The following is a 22098-nucleotide window of genomic DNA, read 5'->3' on the forward strand; positions in this document are numbered from 1 at the left end:
CTGCTGTGTGAAGAATAAAATTGCTAGAAAGTTTAAAAATCTTTCTACATTCTTTAACGGCTTCCTGACCGCGGCAGAGCTCTTCAGTAAACTCATCCATACGTTATGCACAATTAGAAAAAGTATCCTTGTCCCAGGTTACAGACCCACTGCACTGTGTGCTGTATATTTCCTGGCCTCCATCCAGGATTCCCTCTGGCAACAATTATGAGTCTCACTGATCAATTTGATCCCTTGCTGCGTTTCGTTTGAAGATCATGACCCTTTTAGTTATGTGCCACAGCATATAATATTTATCTAAAAATATATCTAACGTTAGTTTAGTAGTTGGGGTCAAGGTTTTTAGTTTGATCCCCGCCTCCTCTCCACATGTTTAAGTATCGTCGAGCAAGACACTGATATCCAACTTGTTCCTGGTGAGTGGGGATGTATGTGGAAACCTTGGCTCTAGACAAATGAATATGCTAAATGGCTGCACCAGTGTTTCAGGAAGAACAAGAAACAGCAACAAGAGAGTTTTGCATTTGTGTTTCTATAGTTATTTCTAAATCCATTGAATGCCAAAACAAAACATCTTTGCATTTGCATTGTTTTGTTGAAATATCTTGTTAATCAGTAGTTTAAAATCACTGTCTTTATTCTGTCTCATTGTGTTTGCAGAGTTTCACATTATGCCTGTCCTGTACTTTATGTGATGCGAGTAATCTGAATGATTAGAATCGATATTTAGCACAAAAGGAACTTATTCCATTACTTGATGGCGGCGGTTCACTGCTGTTATTAACTTGTGCTTCCTTGGTGCCTGTTCCCCACATGTCTGAGACACAACTGGCTCAACCAGTCTGCTTCTCATTACCAGTCAAGTCTAATGAATCTGCTCTGTTTCCTCCAGTATACCAGAGGCTCTATACTGTACATCTGTGGGAGCTGAAAGACTCACCAGCTCATCAGAGAAAGAGAGGAACACCACGGTGCCCCAACACACTCCTCAACTGCTACCTACCGCTGCTCTGCCGTTGCCATGGATACAGTGCCCTCTCTCCTCACTCGCGGTGGGTATGGAGGGAAGGGGCTGGAGAGGAAAGAGGAGAGGAGAAGTGGCTCTGGCTTCTGCCTCTGCGTCATATTCATACCAGTGCAGCTGAGAGCTGCCCCCCCCTTTTCCCCTCCTCCTCCTGCTCCTCCTCTTTCCTTCCTTCCTTCCTTCCTTCCTTCCTTCCTTCCTTCCTTCCTTCTCATCATCCAATTTGCACATAGCTAGACCCCCCCCTCCATTTGTGTCTCCTATCTGCATCTGCTCATCACAGTCTCCCTCCCTCCCTCTCTCTCTCTCTCTCTCTCTCTCTCTCTCTCTCTCTCTCTCTCTCTCCCTCTCTCTCCCGCTCTCTCTGCTGGCGCAGCTTGGTTACCTCTGCGTGGCTGACCCGGGTGGACTTTTACGAGCGAGCGTGGGCGCAGAAGAAAGAGGAAGACAAAGGTAAGCGTTGAGATGGAGGCTGTTTAAGAGTGTTTGTCTGTGAGAGAGAGAGTGTGCAAAAAAGACAAGGAGAGGAGAGAAGGGGTGGGGGGCACAGAACAGCTGCAAGACAAAAGACTGAGAGGTAAGCATTAATGGCATGAACTCACCTGAGATAACAAGTATGCCACCAGGAGCTTTTTTTTAACATTTTGTTGGGAATTTAGAAAGACACAAGGTTGTCAGAGCATGTGAGCAAGTGTTTCTCTGCTGTCAGAGGACAACGTACTAAGAGTGTATTTGTAGATGTTTACATCAGTAAGCAAGGCAGTCTGTGTGCTGTCTGGCACATAGTGTTAGGGAACTGCTGAGTGTTCCTACAGTGGAGAAAACGCAGGGGGAACTTCATTATTCTCACAGCAGCTTTTTGAGCGATGTGTGGACGTGTTGACAGAGCGGGAATCTCTGTATCGGCAAGAGTAGGAGAGTGAGAGGAAGAGAGGAGAGAGAGCATGTCTGACAGTGCAGTCACTGGTGAAGTGCTCAGCTTCAAAGCCTAATCGCTCCTGGAAACAGAAGCCATTTCCCAAATCACATTCACGCACCCCTCCTCCTTTTATTCTCTCTCTCTCTCTCTCTCTCTCTCTCTCTCTCTCTCTCTCTCTCTCTCTCTCTCGCTCTTATCTCTTCTTTTTCTCTCTCTTGCGGTGTTGGGGACGCCTCTCTCTATCTCTCACATCTGCCTTTGTTCAGAATTCCCGTTTTACAGTAGCAGAATCTTCTGTAAATGTCAAAGCCGCAGATTGCGACCTACAAAGCGTACAAAGAACCAAATGGTGACAGAATAGCAGCGAGAGACTGAGAGGACTGGGAGAGACAGACCTGCTTGAAACAGAAACAAAAAGTGTGTGTTTGTGTGTGTGAAGTGGAAATGAAAAGAGGGGGAGAAGACAAGTTAGGGGAAAAGAAGAGGAGGCCCGCAGGGTTGTTCATTGTGTCTCAGTCCTGAGAGCAGTGTCTAACACCGTGTGTGACATTTAACTGTGATGCCTCTGCCAGTACGCTGGTGTTTGGGGAATGCGCCTGTCAGCTTTCGTTTCAGTGGAGACAGTTGTTTGTTTTTTGTTAGTATATTGGTTTACGAATGAGAGACAACAGAGCTCTTGGGTTAGTTCAGCTCACTTAGCTTGTCCAAGTATCCTCTGCACTGAAGGGGCTTCGTTAGATACATGGATATGCTACATCAGTGGTTTGATGTATGAGATGAAAAGATGTGTCGATGAAGTACTCATTCATCGACACATCTTTGGAACATCCGTCATTATTTTAAACCGGATGGTATTTAACACCATTGATTATTTAAAAGTAGATATTGTTACAACAAATATTTTATCCATTTAAACAATTCTCATGTTTGCATTTGTACGACCACCACTTGAATTGAAAGTCTTTCAATTCTTAAGTATCATGTTTACCTTACTACTTCAACTGTTTATTCATTACTTCAGCGTTTCACCATTTTCCTATCACATTTAGCCATTTATTTCGACCGTTCATCCATCACTTCTACAGCTATTTCCACTATCCATTACTTATAGCAAACTGTTTAGACTTCTCTACTCGCTAACTAATGTTCTTGCACTCTCAATAGAAGTTGCAGTTCATGTGTTGCAGCTAAATCAATTTGTGGAAATATTGTTTAATGAAATCAGACATTTTAGTTGTCAAATAAGTAGAGCTCCTCTACAGTCTTTACAAGTTCCCTTTTTTGGGAATCACTGTACTAGATTATTCTGGAGTCAGTCTTGACGTATCTTTTTGCAGTCAGTTAAGAGTGAAGTTGTATTTCCTTTAAACATTTTTTATTTTTACTTCAGTCCCGATGACTCAATGATACGGCTCAGTCTGTTATCCATCTGACAGGATCAGGTACACGAGCAACAAAGACATCCAGCTCATGGGAGTCACTTATGTGCTCGTGTGTTTGTGTAGTGAAGTGTGAGATTATGAGATTATTGGCTCGGAGAACAAGCACGCTCGAGCCATGAGAAGTTATGGGATGAACGGAAAGGGAAACCAGAGACGTGTAGGAGGGAAAGGAAATGAAACAAAATCACATCAAGCTGCAGAAAGGTCGAGGTGATATCAACAGGGTGAGGAGATTAAATTGCGAGTGAAGTGAAGATTAAAAAGCGAGAAAAAAGTCGTAAAGAGGCTGCTGGGCCGTCGGACTGTTTACATGCAGCTCTGTGTAAGTGCGTGCACGTATGTCCGTGTGCACTCTTCATGCCTCCCATGGTTCTTCAGTGTCCCAACGCTCCAGGTGGGCTGTGCATTTTTAATCGATACTGTCTGTAGTGATTAACACCGGCCTTCTCTCGGCAGCAGAAAAACAGAAGAAAGGCGTGAGAAAGGGAGACAGAAAGAGAGATGGAAATCTGTCATACACGAGGCAGGCTGTATGAGTGACTGTACGTGTGTGTGCATGTGTGTTTGTTTGACAGTAATGACCCTCTGCCTCTGGGCTCCTACTGAGTATGTTTATCTCCCACAGCAGCAACTGGGCTAAAATGGACGATGCATCACTGCCACACACACACCTTGTGCATTTCCTCTCTTTCCTCTCCTTTGCTCTAATTGCCTCCCTCTTGCATTCTCCCTTTCACACACACAGTCCTTCGCTCCATTCCATATTACTTACTCCAGTCCCACATTATGTAAAGGCTCTTTCTTCTTATATCCCTCCTCTCTCATTTTCCCTCCCACTTGTGTTGCAATATGCCTATTAATGATGCAGCTAGAGCAGCACTGCCGACTTCCTGCCTCTGACAGAGGGAGAGGAGTGTAGTTGTGGTGTACATGCCCTGCTTTGTACCACTCCCTCTAATCTCTCCACCCCTCTGTCCGTGTTGTTTTCCTCAGAGTTAGCCAATGCGAGCAGCGTGTGGACTGAGTGCAGCTGTTTCGTTCAGAGCAGAGCCCAACATGTGAGAAGATGTCTGTTGGAGGTTGTGCTTGCCCTGGTGAGTGCCTACACTCTTTCTCTCTTCTCCCTCTTTCCTGTTCCGTCTCTGTGCTCAGTGGAGCTGTCAGAAAGATGACTTATGTAAAAGTGCTGCAAAGCCGCCTAGGGCCAGCGTCAAGCTGTTTGAGTGAGTTTGTGTGTGTGCATGCGCGCGTGTGGTTGTGCTACGCTCTCAACACATGTCCTAGCCTAAAACAAGGTTATAGACCGAGGCTACCACACTTTGGGATTGAGTTGTTCAGCAGACCCTCTCAGTCACGCTAGCTTGTTGTGCAGAAGATCAATGGCTCTTTGAGTTTTTCCACGCACAGGCACACTGAGATATCAATAAGTGCTTCACTTGCTGCCACTTTTCACCTCTTTTCTCAGAATTATCTAGCCACTATAGGTCTGCTCCTCCATTATTTCTGCTCTTATATGTCGAGAGGAGTTGGGGGGAAATGACAAAAACGGTTTTTCATATATGTCCCATTGGACGGAATTGAATGAGGCAAAAGTACTTTACTAACTGGTTTAAAGCTGCTCTCTCTTGGTGAGAGTAAACCACTAATGAAGCTACTTCAGAAGATTTAACTTAAGAGTTGAATTTGCTTGGAGTTAAGCTGCTGTTTGGATATTAGGCAAGCCTTTCTCATTGTGACTTTGCAATCCTGCATATTTCCATTTTTAATGCAGTTGTTACGCTTGGCTTGGCTTTTCCTGAAATAAACATTCTTGAGCTTTAAATAAAGGTTACATAAAATATGGTTTACTGCTATTGTTATGGTGTCTTATTGGTACTCAGTATCCACACTCTGCTCTTGTGCTGCCGTGTCAGAGCAAGAGGAAGGAAATCTAGTGGTTCTGTCTACACATGTCAGTCTTTGGCAAGCAAATCGTTGTGGCAATCTTTATCAAGTAGATCTTATAATCCGTTCTCTCCCATAGAGTGTTTGATCCTGTTTGACTTTGGAGCAATTTCTCTTCAACGGTACCCCAGTGAGAGCAGGCAGGCTTCAGAGACTGTTGCCTTGTGCACAGTGAAAGCCTCAAACTGCCAGGAGACGGGCTCTGTGAAGCACAAGGGAGCAAGTAACAGATAGAAATTGAATCGTAGCATCTGCTCACAGGGATCTCAGAGAGGGCAGATTGAATTAGGGTGTCAGTATCATTTTAATGGGCCTGCTCTGATTCATTGGTACTCGCCTATCAGATGGAATAATATTAGAAAGGCCTCAGCTTGATGTTCTCCTCTCAGATCTTTTCTTTACTATCTTGTTTCCTCGCTCTCTGCTGTAGTTTTCCAGGATATGTGCCTCCTTCGCTCCCTCTGTTGACACACTCGACTCTAGGAGCAGAAACTTTTAATGACATCCACATGTTTTTGAAGGATATACGGAGAACGAGGTCGAACCGGAGAGATCTGCCATGTGCATGTTGAGCACCAGCATTCAAACACTCACAGGTTTAAACAGGCAGGCAGGCAGGCAGGCAGGCAGGCAGGCAGGCAGGCAGGCAGGCAGGCGTGCACATGTACAGCATGCATGCACACACACTTGCGCACGCGCACACACCTTAACAAGGAGCCTGTTAGGACAAGTTTAGACTGGGGGATCTGTCAGAATACCACAGGGCGACAGTGATCAACACCGGTTTGCCTTGCTGTGAGTGCGCTGGAAATCATTATATTTGAAGGCTGGTTTGTTTACATTCTTGTACGATGGTGGATGGAAGATCCTCCCCATCCTTTTGTGTGTGAATCTGCATCGGAAAAAAAGCGAATCCTTAATCTACAACACTTTCTCTTTTGGTCCCGTTCGTTTTTGTTTTGTTATTGGGTCATAGCGTTACAGAATAGAGGAAGCTGAACTGAGCATATTTGCATGTGGCAGAATGTGAGTCATAATAAAGAACAGACTTCTCCTGTCTGTCGAGTTCATTGACAACCCTGTGACATCCTGCTGTTGTTGTGACTTTGCTGTGAATCAGCCTTTTTAAGGCTTTGTTCCCCACATGAAGGAGATCCGTCCTAACACAGTGGAGCCAATCACATCCTTTGTTCAGACTAAATGGTAAAAATAGATTGCCTGTGAGCTGAAGATACCCCCCTCCCTCCTCTCCATTGCACTCAAGCACACGCTCCCCTCTGCTCACCACTCTCCATCTCTCACCCATCTCACTCTTACCCCTCCCTCCCATTTCTGCCTTCCTCATCTCACTCCTTTCCCCCCCCCCCCCTTTCTCTCCCTCTCTGTCACTCCCTCATCCCTCCTTCTCTGCCTTTTGCAGTAACAGTGATGTTACCTCATGCAGAAAGTCACATGGATCTTGATTGGAGAAAAGTGACTTAAAGCAGAGCCAAGATGGCAGCCAAACAGCCAGGGCTTTTTTGATTAACGTTACACAACAACACGACTGCCTCAGCTTTATCTCACTGCACTGAAAGCCTTTTTTCCTTCCTCAATTCTTCACTTCTGCTCTTTTCCTCGTCCCCTCCTCTCTACCCTAGTGAGTCTCTCAGATCTTGTTTACTAGATCAAAATGGCTGTGTGTGCAGAGGCAGAGAGAAAGAAGGAATGCGTGGGAGACAGAGATGCTGGGGAGTCAGAGGGATGGGGGGGGGGGGAGATGTGCTGTAGTGATGTCACATCTGCTGCAGGCCGACAGGATGGCAGAGGAAAGCTGGCATGTGCCACAGCCAGGAGGAGGGGAGGAGGGGAGGAGGGGGGATGGGAGGATGGGGAGAAGACTAAATGTGGTGGAAGGAAAAAAAGATTTTCTATCAAAGCACACCTTTATTTGTGGGAGATGTGCAAGCCGCAGTCTTTAAAACATGAAGGCAGGTTTTGTACTGAGGTACCGTAGAAGGTGACGGTAACAGTGCTCAGATTGAAACAGAGCTGCATGCTGAAAACACAAGGTGTGGAGGGCAGCCGCAGAGTTATTTGAAAGCTTTATGCTGTGTCCTCTGTGCCACCTACGTATGTGCAAATAGGACTGTTTACAAAGTACACACGGTATATAATTATCTAACAGATTTGTATCTTTTCACAACACTTTATAAATGTATCTTGAATGAATTGTTTGAGCTGGTTGGTGTCAAAGAACAAGTGTTTGGAACTCAAAGCACATGTTGACATTTTGTTCAAGGGATTTCTGCCATAACCTAACTAAATCAGCAAGTGTCAAGACTTGAATATTGCTGTCAGAAAGGGGAGTGGGTTCATTTACTTTGAATTGGTGACTGATTCATCAGGCTTATATAATTTGGGCCAATAATCCATTAAATTCAGGTTCTGTGGAGCGGCTCCAAGATTAGTCTCTAAATGACTGCAGTGTGTCTCTCTGTTGTTCAGTTTAAGAAAGGACATTACAACTGAGTTGTTATAAGAGTACATGAGTTAAAAGTGTAAATGACATGTGTATGGTGGATTTGAATCTTTTGTAAGTCATTATAGAAGTGATTTTCGGTGGGAGATATTTCTTTCGGGACACGTCATTTAATTGCCTGAATGTTGGCACATTAGGAGAAGCAGTATAAATGACCAAACCTACAGTTTACACTGCACCAGATCCCGTCTGTCAACAACAGGCTAATTCTGCCTGGATTCAGATCAGTGACCTCTGTCATTGCAAAGCGTCCACAACACCAACCTTCACACAGACATTCACATCCTAGCTTTCTTTTGTTATCCCTCATCCTTCTTTATCTTGAACACATGCTGTTTGACTTCCTCCTGTCAAGCCACAGTTGCATCCTCTGGGTGCAGTCTGTGTTAGTTATGTCTGCTGCCTTGTTGCTATCACTACCAGTCAGGTGTCACAACAGTTTCCCTGACAGGTTTCTGCTTCCACTGTGGCGTCTAGAAAAGCAGCGACAGGAGACTGAACATGCTGTTCACCAGCGCTCTCTTCAGATTTCCTCACTCCTGCTTCATTGTGTCTGTCATAAGGTTACGTACAGACACAATACGTTGGAGGGTTTTGGACAATGCTACCAAGGCATGTTTACACATGTCTGATGTATGGCCTGTGTGGAGTCAGTTTCACCACACTTTCTTTATCAAGGTCAGTTTTTTAAAGTGTAAAAGGTGCCTAACTGTAATGTATGTAAATCATTTAAATTCACTTTTATATTTTCCTGTATTATAGACTACTTTATTATTATTATTTTCCATGACAGTGCATGAAAGCAGGCCTGGCTCTAGGAGGATGCATTTCACCCCCAGTTTAATATTTTTAACCCTCAGTTGAAAATTGAATAATAAATGGTAATGAATAATAAATAAATAACAAATTATTATAATGTAATGAAACATTTTTTTGTAATTAAACTCACTACTCTATTTGCCAAACAATAATTAAATAACATGTTATAATAGTTATAACAGCCCTACATCGTGGCTGGCGTCATGCTGGGGACCAGTTAATGCTATGCAGTCGACCTCTGCATAAAATAGTACGTGTAAAGTGGTCTTAGGAGCCAGAGATCTATAAATACAAGAGATCATGTGTAGTACAAGACCAGTTTTCCGGTGACTAAAATAGGACTCAGTTCTTATGCATATGACTGCGATTTAATGTTATCACCGCCTGTCGGTCCTACTTGTCAGGTGCTCTGTGCGTATGTGTGTATATTAAATGTGACTCTTACTGAATACAGATGACATTGGATCCAATTCTCCGGACTGAAATACTGCAACAAAATGTTGTGCCGTATCATCGACACTTCCCATCTTTATTTGTTTTATGTAATGATAATACAGATATTGATTGTTTTAATTATGTAATAGGCCGATAAATATCTAACTACATGATATAAATGAGGGATTTTATAGTTTCTATTAAAAGCCCTATGTTAGTTGTCAGTATAAACTGCTGGATAAAGTTAATTGTCTTCTATTGTATTCTGAAGCATGAGGATGTTTGCAGCATTTGCCAACAGAGGGAGATGATGTTCTGTCACATCTCTTCTTGTGTCAGTGCATCAAAACGGAACAGACAGCAGACGGGGGAATCATTGTTTTCAGCAAGAGATCCGAGATCTGGGCCTGTGTTACAACAAAAGGCTTTAGTCGTTCTTTTATTCCCCTGTAGCTGTTTCATAATTGATTTTCTATTATAGCTTCACAGCAAACTCTCTAGATTAGACCAGGTACCTTGCCTAGAAAGAGATTTTGAGTCGCATCTTTTTCCAAAATTGAACTAATGATGTAGCCGATAGTTCATACTAGATATTTGTGTGGCACTACGCTCTCAATGAAATGCATTGCTTCACTTCTCTCATCTGCTTTCCCGGTTTATATAATTCTACAAACTGACTGGCAGCTAAAGTGAAAGCCTCAACAAATTGAGCTTTAAATGCACTTTGAGACCACAAAAGGTTTTCTGGGCTTCAAATATATTGCTTGTAAACATGAGAGTGGTTATTGATTAAAAGTGAGGCTGCAGATTATACCCTTACATAATCTGAGGCTCAGGATTGTGGTTTGAAGGATTTGAGTCATCAGCTAAGTCAATCATTTTTCATAAGCCTTCACAAAGTTGGCTTGAATTAAACAGCCTTTTTAAGTAACTAGTCTTTGTCGCAGATTTTCTGAACAGTGAAGACAAAACGTCTGAATCAAATTTCTTTTTGGGATTATTACGGTCATAATCACGGTACATTAATGCATGACCAGTGCTAGTTCCCATAGTTCCAGCAGGCCTAACACAAATAATTACTAAAATAATCACTTACCTCATGACTGATTATTATGAGTGAATTAGGTTTCCATGCCCCCACCATTCAAAGTTTTTATAAATGCACTAAGTCACAAAAGTATTCTCAAATACTGCAAATTTTCACAGCATATAACCCTGATAGTTTTTGGTCCGAGGCTGAATGCAGGAGTTTCCAAAAAAGAACTATAATTTCATTGCACTGACATCTACTGTTTATATTTTAAATGTAACATTTATGTTATTCCTCATGAAATGTGCTGAGATATACTGAAGATCTACTTATAGGTCCCAGACTTTCTGTTAAGTAGATATTTAATGCAATCTGGCAAAAATCCTTAAAGTGCCTCGTGTTTAGATTTATGACAGTCTTAATCCCTTCTAACAGACGTGGGTGGCATCAAACTTTATTATACACTATGACATTTTAAAGACTGTATTTATCACAAGTCATAAATCGGAGAGCAGAGTGATAGTTTGTATCTAAGTGCGTCGTGTCTGTCTAAGACTTGTAAAAACAAAGAAACACTGTAAACGTAACCTCTTAAACGCCACTGATCTGCCACATTTCAAACTCATGCTGTGCACTGTGCAGCAAAGTATGATTAAAACCCACCAAACTTCTACATTTTAGTGGAGAACCCAAAGTTTTCCAAAAATACCTATATGTCAGGATGAATTGTGTAGAAAACTATGCAAATAATAATAATAATAATAATAAAAAATAATAATAATAATAATAATAATAATAATAATATACCACTTCCAGTTCATAAAATGATATAGTGATAAAAACATGAAGCCTATTGACACATCATCATCATCATATAGCTTTAATAAAGAGTTAGAACAAGCTTATACAGAATATAAATATATATAATGCTGTCAGACTGTGGAATACGATTATTTTGTCCATCAGTCATATCTGTGTGTTAAGGGGCGAAATGTAAGCGGACAACTGTTTCTCTCAATGGGGACCCACCATGTACCTCTCTGGGGTCCTGGACAAGACAAATTGGGGTCCCTGCTGGCTGTCAGGGAGGGAGGCCTGTGTTTGTCCCGGTCCGTGTGATGGGATGGGCGGGGGAGCCTGGAGGAGGCGGGGCCTTTGTTTTTTTCGTGTCTCGGCTGGCAGGAACAAAGGGTCCTGTAGTAGTAGTAGATAGGTAGCACCGTCCCCCAAACAAATGACATTACAAATAAATAGTTGGGGATTGCAAATTGACAGGAAACAGGGCAACTAGCTGGAGTGTTTTACTTTCCGTTGCTTGCCGTTTTGTTTGGGATCGCAAGACTAAACGACACATTATCAACGGTCGGAGCTGGAGCTTTCCCCATCCAGCCGCTCCGGCTAGCAGCGAGGCTAGCTGGCTGGAAACACCGAGTGGAGGTGTTGAGCAACTCCGCCTTTCGGTGGACCTTTCTCTGCAGGTAACTCGCATTTACAGACGCACTTCTTTGGCAGCTCAATTGGTTCAAAATAAACCGCTGAAACAGCTCGTGAACTAGCACGGGCAATTATAAGTGGACGTTGGTATTAAAGGTAGTTTAGCGACAAGCTAGGTTAATAGCTTAGCAATGGCATCCGTCCTCAGCAAACGGTTAATGAATGAGGCCCTGCGGTCCGGTTTACGCCAGGTCCGGTGTGTTTAAGTGAATACTGCCTTGTTTTTTTTAAATGTCGACTCTGCACGTCCACAGACGGCAATAAGTTGACACCAGTGAGCAGTTCAAGTGTGTTGGCAGTCTTCGCACATTGCTTTGGCTGTTTTATTGGCTGAGGGCCAGCCTCTGGATGCAGCTCTATTGTTTGCAATGAACACTTTGGGCGGACTGAACTGCACCAAAGTCTGAGTATTTTAGGTTCACCTTTTGTTAGAAGGGTTTTGCATCATGATCTATAATGTTAATCAAGGATGCTTACTGGCTGGAGTCATTCATCTCTATTTGTCATGTTTACCCAAAGTCGGGATGCTTCCTCGATCATCTCTTTCTCTAAAACTTGTACATTGTCTTTATATATGCTTCGGTGATCCGGGTCCTTTAATCCGCAGATGTTGTGTATCACGGTTTGATGCTGGGGACTGGACATCTTTTTAGGGCGTGTGTTGGTGTTTATTCAAGGTGAGAATAAACTGTGTCAGCATTTTTTTCTGAATGTGAAAGCATTATATACCGGAGAAAAGAAGGCTCTTACTCTAATTTGTTGCCATATAATTTGTATTTGGCACTGTGTGCATCAGCATCAGATTGAACAAAGGTTTATGTGTTTCAATGCTGTCTGGGGCTAACGACTGGTGGTGTTGGGGGGTGGGGGTCTGTAGAGGTCAGAGGTAATGCATAGAGAACCATTGTTGGCTGCTCCTGAGCAGGTTCACTCACATAGTAATGGGGAGGAGAAGATGACCTGCAATGACTCTTTCTTAAGCATTGGAGTAAAGGGTAAGAGTAAATGAAGGAGGAGTTGGAGTTGTTCGAGGAGTGGAGACTGGGCTGTGAAGGAGGACGGACAGATCAGAGTTCACACAGAAATTCTTAACCCCAACTCAGGCCTTTGTCCTTCCATTTGTATTTTTCTTGACTTAAAACATCTCCATTTGTATCCATTAGGTCACCAAAAGTGATGTGACAAGCTTAAAAGATACAGCTCAGTTAGGCTTGATCCTGCATTAGAGTGGCTCACATTGAGTGTTTCTCCCCCCCGCCGGTTTTTATTTGATACAATCACCATTTTAGATGCCTAGCTGACAGAGATGGAGTGTTGTGCATCAATTGTGAAAGTAACAAATTAAACATTATGCTGCCTTAAGGTGCCTGCAGGGATGGGAATACCAGATTTACAAGCAGGGCATGCATACACAACATTATCAAGGAGGCAAAATAAAGGAATCTCAGTCTTTTCTTTGATCTAAACATTGCCTCTATTCGTTTACCTTTTTTATTATGAATGTATCATCAACACTATATCAAATTCCTCTAGTTCTCTACCCATTATCTGTGTCTTTTCTCAAATGTATTGAAGCTGTAGGGTGGTTGTGATGAGCCAGTCTGGGTCAAATCTCCAGGGGTTTGTTTTTCTCCACATCCCATTCCGCCACTGTCTGCTTGGGTATCACACATCTTTGGTCAGACCTAAGTACATGCAACCCTTGTCTGTGATGTCTTGTTGATGAGAGAGATACAGAATAGATGTTTTCTCAGAGCCCTGAATTGTTTGAGCATGAATGCCTTATCTGGACAGACGAGGGTTAACAACAGACGGGGTATGAGTGGGGGGATGGGTAGAAGAGGCAACTAGAGGGGGAGAGACACACACACACACACACACACACAGCAGAGGCGCATGGTTGGATCACATGGGGATGTATGTAGAGAAGAGGGTTCCCCATAATGGTACGAAGGGTACATGAACACAAAGTACATGAGAGACCATCTCCTCTGCTTGTATCCCCCATTTCACTAATTGTTTTTTCAGATTTCTGCAGGCTAATAAATATTGCTGTTTGTTTTTTTCCCTGTGATTTGTTTTCTTGTCCATTTACCAGATTGAAGATGCATTAGATGATGAAAGCAGCAGGAAATTGTTTTGGCAGGGTGCTTTTTATTTGAGTAAATCTCAACAAAATCATCCAGCAATAGATTACTTAGCTCATTCAAATCACGGCATCATCTAAGTCTAAAGTAATCTAAATCTCCTCTAAATCTCTGTTCTTTTTTTCCCTCCTCTACTGCGTGCTTGTGTGCAGGCTGTTCGTCAAAGTCATTCAAGCTGTACTCTCCTAAGGAGCCCCCCAACGGCGGCAGCTTTCCCCCCTTCCACCCAGGCGCTATGCTGGACAGAGATGTGGGGTAGGTTTGGGTTATACTGTCAGGACTATTTGTGTCAAATGGAAAATAGGCTAAAACTGGGGCACTTCTTGCATTAATTGGGATGTCTCCTTTTTACTTGCAAGCTTTGACATCATAGATGGTTGGCATAGATACGTTTACCGAAGATTACATGTGTATTTTTAGATACTGATTTTTTTGTTTTTTATATATAAATAATCTGTATTGATGTTTTATGGTTTATATTTTGATCAGTTTGATCACCCTATACTTGACAGTGAATTTAAAAAATGAGAATATGTTCTATACTTTCCTGTTCTATTGCAATGTGGACTTTTATTTGAAAACTAAAAACACATAGCTGTTTTATTTTCACAAATAGTTGTTGACGTTTGTATTTTTGTTGTTCCTAGGCCTACACCCATGTACCCACCATCATACATGGAGCCTGGAATGGGGTGAGTACGATGACGCTTGTATAGTGAACATGCAGTTTGTCCTAGCTCAGAAGTCATTTATAAAACCTTTAGGCTCTCTACTCTAAAATGCATAGTCATTAAATTCACCTGTAATTAAATGAAGTTTGAGACTGCTCGTGGCTTATATCATTTGTTCATGCTAGGGGTGCGGAAAAGCCACTGAAGCAGCTTAAACTGTAGAGTGTTGAACCCCCCCCCCCCCCCTGTTTGTCTGTTTCAGGAGACCCACACCGTACGGGAACCAGACGGATTACCGGATATATGAGCTGAACAAAAGGCTACAAAATTGGACAGAGGTGAGAGTCACTTCATCATTCACATGGAGGGTAATAAGAACTCGTCACCATCTGGTGCTGTACAAAAACACGGCATCAGTGTTTCATTTTCAAGTGGTTTGTGATTACAATCCTCAGTGTGACATTCTGCAGCTCCCGTGAACTACCTACTGTTGCCATGTTTTCAGATTTTCCCTCCCAGCTGCTGTTTATGTGTAGCTAACCATGCTAGGGATTTTGTGGTGGAAATTAAGCCTGAGAATGCACTGACTCAATTTACATTCAGGCTCTAATAGGATTATCTGATCAACCTGGCTAAAACGTAATTGGAGTGCCAACTGTTTATATGCCTGAGCGCGCTACTGAGTAGCTGTTACGAGCGACGCTTTTTATGTGACTGTCAGTCTCACTATTAGAAATACATGCACACTAACCTCTTTACATTGGAGGGATTTGAACCATTGTTTAGTTTTTTGTCCAACAAACCACACCTGATGTCTATAATGCAAAAAAATGTGTTGCATTGAACAGATTGTACGGAAGAAGAGTTGAAAGGTTATAGAAGTGGTACATTTGAGGAAGCAAGAAACATTTCCTGTTTGAGTGGATTTATTATGTTTATTACGTTTGTTTATTCATATTGTCTTGTGTAACTTCCTCATCTCTTTAGAGAAACGTGGAGAACACACAGTACATCATTGTTTCTGTGTCTGCTTCCTGTATTAGACTTGATTGTGATTTCCCTCGGGCATCCTTTTAACTTGATGGTTTTATGGAATGAAAATCGAGAGTAATGGTTCTTCCTCTGTTTTCAGGAATGTGACAATCTCTGGTGGGATGCCTTTACCACAGAGTTCTTCGAGGATGACGCCATGCTTACCATCACTTTCTGTCTGGAAGATGGACCCAAACGATACAGTAAGAATAAACGACTTTCATGTTCTAATTGTCACTGTAATTTAGTAATGTCCTGTATATAATGTACATGTCATCTTTAAATGTCAATGTAATTTTATATATATATATATATATATATATATATATATATATATATCCTTTTCATGTCGGTCAGATTTTCTGTAACTATGCCAACAAACTTTAACTTTATCATGTATTTATTTGATTTATTGACAACGTTGTCATTTTTGTGTGCAGCCATCGGCAGGACGTTGATTCCACGATACTTCCGAAGTATTTTTGAGGGGGGCGCCACCGAGCTGTTCTATGTTTTGAAGCACCCAAAGGAGTCCTTCCACAGTAACTTTGTGTCTCTCGACTGCGACCAGTGCACCATGGTGACCCAGAACGGCAAACCAATGTTCACACAGGTACAGTTAATGCCACGCTGGATAAAACGTGTACAGCCTTCACTTCCTGTTGCAGGTGCTGGGACTTCTCACTCATTATGTTTCTCCCCTGTGGATAAGGTTTGTGTGGAGGGTCGCCTGTACCTAGAGTTCATGTTTGATGACATGATGAGGATCAAGACGTGGCACTTCAGCATCAGACAACACAGAGAGGTCCTACCAAGGAGCATTTTGGCTATGCATGTGAGTCCTAGACGCAAATAACCACACTCACACTCAAATGCACACACTGTACACGCACTTATTCATCTCTTTGCAACCCAATCACGCAGGATCCCCAAATGCTTGATCAGCTGGCAAAAAATATCACCAGATGCGGACTGTCAAACTCCACGCTCAACTACCTCCGTGTAAGCAATTGTCTTCATCATCATGTCATTCCTTTTTTGATTAGTCATTTAATTAACCTAAAACTAAACGTGCAACAACCTGTTAACACTCCGTCATGTCTGTTTGGTTCCTCTCTTTATCTTCCCTAAAGCTATGTGTGATATTGGAGCCCATGCAAGAGTTGATGTCAAGGCATAAGACTTATAGCTTGAGCCCCAGAGACTGCCTGAAGACCTGCCTCTTCCAAAAGTGGCAGAGAATGGTAGCGCCTCCAGGTACCGCGCACACCTTCTGAAATTGCCAGTGGGATTTGCCCCGACATTCATTAAGCTGTGACGTGCCCACAAACAAATCCAGTTGCAATTGCATGATTGTTCATTATCTGCAGAGACTTAATTAAATACGTGACTATGAAAGATATTGTTTCCCTTTCTTCTACTTGTAGCTGAGCCGGCCAGACAAGCTCCAAACAAGCGGCGGAAAAGGAAGGTGTCCGGAGGAAGCACCGTGAGCTCCGGCGGAGGCAACAATAACAACAGCAACAGCAAAAAGAAGAGTCCAGCCAACAGCTTTTCACTCTCCAGCCAGGTACCTGTAAGCATTACATCTACTTGACCTCTTTCTGCACCTCCAAGTTCAGCTGAGCTAGGCTTTGGAGGATAAGACAGAGGGTGGATGGGTTGGAAAGAAAGTCATTTGTGGGTGTTGGGGGTGGTAGCTGGGGTTGTTTGTGTTCTTAAGGAGTAGGTATAGCAGCAGAATATAGATAGCATAGGGAGGCTTCTGGAGGTGGGGTTTGGATTCAGGTGTGAAAGAGGGAATAGGGGTCGCTTTCTGTAATTCTTCAGAGGATGAGTAGATTTAGTTCGTAGACCCCCCTGATGTGAACCAGTGATGGGCAGTCCCTGGTCCTCTGGGACCACAGGTTTATGGGTTTGTATAGTGGAGGTTCAAGAGACCACCTTTACTAAGTAATGCTTAAAATACTTTGGGGCCATGGGGTTGGGTTACCTTACTCTGATTTCCAGTGGGACAGTTTCTCTCTAAATCTGCTATATCAACTTGGTTTAAGAGTCTATCAGAGCACATGATTCACACAGCACTGCTGTCTTTGCTTACTTGGTTGCTTGATTGATCGAACGAGACCCGAGGTGGAATGAAACCCCCCCCCCCCCCCCCCCCCCCCCCGCCCCCCTGATGCAGCACTCAAGGATCGGGAATGCCCACTGCTGGCCTATAGGGAGGGCCCTTTGACCCTGGTTCTTGGAACAGGAGTAGGGAGTCAGGGCCACATGGTCTACTGAACTGTCGGCGTAGATGTCCTGACAACTCATGGTCCTGTTGTGGTTGGGTTAATATTGAGAGGACACTAATACCTCAGGTTTTTAAATACTCCTCTGGTCCCTAAAACTTATCTTGAAGTATAAATTACAATGCATTTCATCAGTGAAAATTAAATTGTACGGCTGGAATTGAACCAAGTTAAATGGCACCTACAGCAGAAACACTACAGTTACAACTCGTCCGTGCAGCCAGTCATTCCGCGCAGCCCCCTGTATTATGGGGATAATATGTACCGGCCCTTGCTGTCCCCTTTAGGACGTGATGATGGTGGGAGAGCCCACTCTGATGGGAGGGGAGTTTGGTGACGAGGACGAGCGTCTGATCACGCGGCTGGAGAACTCGCAGTTCGATGGGGCGAATGGCCTGGAGGATGAGGACAGTTTCAACAGCTCGCCTGCACTGGGGGCACACTCGCCCTGGAACAACAAGGCTCCCTCCAGTCAGGAGAGCAAGAATGACAACTCCCAGTCATCCCAGTAGAGTGCTGAGGTCCTAGTCGGCCCCTTTTTCAATGCTTAAATAATACTGGGATCCACCTGAGCCAACACACTAGTGACAGGAGTCAGGGAGGGTGGCCTCGAGCACTTGTGTTCAATCCTTTTTTTTTTTTGTTCCGTCATGTTCTTTTTTTAAGACGAAAGGAGAGTGGTTAGGGAAAGGGACTATAGCTGATGGACTGATAAAACTCTTTGCTGTCACATGAAGGACAGGGTCAGCAGAATCCCACTCGCTCCCTCACATGATCAGTGGTGCTCAGCCTTGGCCCTTGTCTGCTCGGCTCCAGTCGGTCCTCTCAGAGGTGTGGTGAGACTGGCGGGGTGGCGGCGTGTGTGCATGTGTCTTTACCCCCATCATCGCTCACCACAGTGTTTGAGCCAAAGTTGGCGTGTCCTGTTGTCCGAGTGCTCGCCATGGCGACCATGTCAGTGGGTTCTTGTTCCAACCTCGGGTCTCTCAGGTCGTGCGTTCTCCTTGACGACGCACCCCGTTGTTTCTGTTGTGCTCATGTCACAGGGAAGAAATGCTTAGCTTTTATTTAACTAATTTTTTTGCAGGCTGCAGAAATCTGTGTGCACTATAGCATCAAAATTCAACCTTCAGTTTTTAAAAACTCAATTATTTGTTTTTGTAGGACCTGGTTGGAACAAAAACCTGTACAGTGCCGGAGCTTGAGGACCGGAGTTGAGAACCACTACGCTAAATCTTAAACACACACAAACACACACACACGCATCCAGACCAGTACACACACACACACACACACACACGCATCCAGACCAGTACACACACACCCACACACGCATCCAGACCAGTACACACACACTCACCTACACCTGCAGCATAAAACATTGAGGTACTGGAGAGAGGTGGTACGCAGCATGTCTGGACCAGAGCACCAGATGCTACAGAAGTGTGTTTTCATTTTCTATGTTTTAAACTTGTTTTGAATTGTTTTTATTTTTGTAAACAATTTCTAAAAAATAAACAGACAAGCAAGCAAACAAAAACACCCCGGAATATTCTTTGCACTGTTTTCCACTATTGACTCCAATCTATTTTTCTTATGACTTGACGGTGTATTTTCTTTCCTTTTCTATTATTGCTAATGTAAGAACTGTAAAACATCTGAAACCTGCAGTATATTAATGTATACGTATTGCTGTTAGATCATTCTCATTGTGATGGTAATAACTTCCATGTAAGTCTGTGCTTAATATAATGTCACCCATCTGTGTCGGCAATCACACCGTCATCAGGTCCATTGGCTTTAATGCTAGGAACCCGGTTGGAGAGAACAAGGCCAGTGTTTTAATACTGTACTACATCTTGTTTGATGTGAGTCCAAAGCAGCACACTGGAAACCATTTTCTCCACTAAATGTCCAGCCATTGCCTGGTTAGGATCTGTTGACTTGTCATTGCAGAACTGTTTGCTTTGTCTTGAAATCTCTTATCCGGAGGTCCTCTCTTCAGAACATATAATAACAGAAAACTACTCAAATTTGCTACTCAAAAATATTTTAAAAACAAGTTTTGACAGGATTGTAAAATAAGAAAAAAAGACTTTTGTATTAAAACTTAAGTTTCCCAGAAATGTTTTTAATCACAATTAAGAAAGCTGCAGACCAAGGAGCTACATGTAAAGATTCTTTAGATATTAATTTCACTGTGTTGTTTTTTGTTTTATGATGAATCATTTTGTTGGCTTCACTCATGTTTGTGTCTGTGCTTGTATATTTTTAGGTAGTAATTTCCGTAAAAGTTATTCTGCGTATTCCTCCCTAGAATTATGAAAAACACAATCTAATGTAAAGAGATGAAAACCCTCTTAAAAGTTTTTTTAAACGTGATTTTTAATGGTACAATCACTGATAAAAGAATTTTGCCCTCATTTTAGCAAACTGTATTTATTTTTCTATGTACTGACATTCTGTTTAAGTCCAACCCGCCTGTACTATACTCATGATGATATATGGAGGAGTTTGTTGGGCTGCTGAGTCAGTTAATGCTAATACAGGTCATTCCATTACTTGTGTTTTTTTGTATGTGCGGCTCCCAGTTCTGGCCAGTTTACCACAATGGTTCAGTATGTTCACATTAAAGAGATATTTAATAGCCAATTTCTGCTGTTATAACCTGGTCTATCTGAAAACCTATCAGATGCACTGAAAATCAATAAATGACTACATTTAGATAAAATCTTAACCTCCAAGTCATCCTTTTTTCTGTAAAGTAGCTCTATTTTATGGTGAGTCACCCTCTGGTGATGAGCCTTCGTGTTCCAACATGGAGAAACCTTTAGTGAAATTCAATTGAATTCACCTAAACCTTCAATGATGTTATTTCTTTTGTAATGTATTTCTTGGATGTTTTCCAGATATATTTCAAATCTGTAACTAAGTCGTAACATGCAAAGACAATATTAAATTAATGGAAATATGCTGACCATTGACATGACATCATATCTTGGGGGTGGGGGAAAGACTCACCGAGCTTGACCTTTCAGCTGATGTGTCAGGGTTTCCTGTTGACATACATATGATGTAAAGTGTTGTAGGCTTCAGCATACCCCAGCTGACTGCTAATGGCTGGTCATTTCCAGATTCACCCAGCAGGGGTCTCCCATAGCACAGAAAGAAAGTCCGCCATCCTTATATCTGGCAGAACTGCTGTCTGTAACTCCATACCAAGCTGCAGGCTGTTTAAGTCCTTACTCATTGTCTCTAGCGCCCCTAGTCTACTTTTGTGGTGTATCTACTCAGCAGGCCGACAAAGAATTGATCTAGGGGGAACTTTTCAACACCCTGTGTTTCCTAAGTTCACATAATTTAGGGAATAAGGGTTTGTGATATGTGAGACAGAGCTGAAATGGCAATTCACCAATAGCTGGCTCCTGTAGCACCTCACCATAGGGGTGATTTTATATCTATATTTTTTTGCCAGGTTTCTGTCATTGATAATTCATGTATGGTATCAATAAAGATGAATTTTCACTGAAAGACTTGGTGGTTGTTATTGGACTGATAACTATTGGATGATTCTTGATTAAAACAAATAAATATGTTACTCTGATGTGCACACATTTTCTATCATGTGTAACTGATCCTAACTTAAGAGAATCACACAAAAACAGACCGTAAAGAAATAAAACATCACTGGAATTCTCTCCTGTAATCCTGTGGAAACAATCATGTATGCTTTGGTAAATCTGACCTCAGTCAACTCTTAATATCACCCGCTCTTGTAAAGAAACACGGCCCAAAGAAGCTTTTCTTGCTACGCAAAATGGACACAGTTGCTGCACTGTACAGTTGACTGAATTTTCTTATTGAAACAAAGTTTCAAGTGGAATGTCAGCAAGACAGTGTAGCCCTTGTTTCTGAGTTAATAAACAACAAATTGTCAAGGATGCAATTCACAGTGTGAAAGATTTGCCAGTTATTTGTTTTTATAGCAAGTCATTCATCCCTTCCTGGCAGGCCAGAACTATAATGAGGAAGAAAAGAAGAAGGACATCTATTGACAGAAATTGTGTCAACAACAATGTATGTAATAGATACCTAATAAAGCAGAGCTGATATGTTTGTTTCCTCTGCATACTGAACTAAACAAGCACATACTGTACACTAAACATAGAAACAGAAGAGCAGATTGTAGACACTTCAGATAAGTACATGTTGTACTAAAAAGTCATTTTTTAAAAAGCTGTTCCAAAACAGGCACATGTTCAGATGTAACTTTTGATCCAACAAAAGCTACAAAGTAGTCCCAGTATTTGAGCATGGAAGCTAATT

The 22098-nt window shown here is 42.5% G+C and overlaps 1 protein-coding gene across 7 annotated transcripts; it reads left to right on the top strand.

Moving 5' to 3' along the window:
- Positions 1 to 1350: 1350 nt before the first annotated feature.
- On the top strand, positions 1351 to 21303 carry ldb1a (LIM domain binding 1a). Of its 7 annotated transcripts, XM_029450607.1 has the most exons (12): positions 1351 to 1477; positions 4379 to 4479; positions 13928 to 14030; positions 14423 to 14467; positions 14709 to 14784; positions 15579 to 15681; positions 15919 to 16091; positions 16191 to 16313; positions 16403 to 16480; positions 16612 to 16735; positions 16906 to 17054; positions 18060 to 18284. In XM_029450607.1, exons 2-12 carry the CDS (start codon positions 4452 to 4454, stop codon positions 18282 to 18284), a joined length of 1227 nt encoding a protein of 408 aa, XP_029306467.1. In that variant the 5' UTR covers positions 1351 to 1477; positions 4379 to 4451. The 7 variants fall into 7 exon arrangements, with proteins under 7 accessions (XP_029306467.1, XP_029306472.1, XP_029306473.1 ...); XM_029450612.1 differs by lacking the exons at positions 1351 to 1477; positions 18060 to 18284 and adding an exon at positions 18937 to 21303 and having other exon boundaries at positions 4452 to 4479; XM_029450613.1 differs by lacking the exons at positions 1351 to 1477; positions 18060 to 18284 and adding an exon at positions 18937 to 21303 and having other exon boundaries at positions 4452 to 4479; positions 16906 to 17048.
- Positions 21304 to 22098: the final 795 nt, after the last annotated feature.

Source organism: Cottoperca gobio, chromosome 15 (assembly GCF_900634415.1).
Source record: "Cottoperca gobio chromosome 15, fCotGob3.1, whole genome shotgun sequence".
NCBI classification, from domain to species: domain Eukaryota; kingdom Metazoa; phylum Chordata; class Actinopteri; order Perciformes; family Bovichtidae; genus Cottoperca; species Cottoperca gobio.

Bases quoted from the DNA above. Each gene is read 5' to 3' on its own strand.
- ldb1a (XM_029450607.1), top strand. From the start codon at position 4,452: ATGTCTGTTGGAGGTTGTGCTTGCCCTG. The intron at 16,092-16,190 runs GTACAGTTAATG...CCTGTGGATAAG, and splicing joins GCAAACCAATGTTCACACAG to GTTTGTGTGGAGGGTCGCCT. The intron at 16,481-16,611 runs GTAAGCAATTGT...TCTTCCCTAAAG, and splicing joins CCACGCTCAACTACCTCCGT to CTATGTGTGATATTGGAGCC.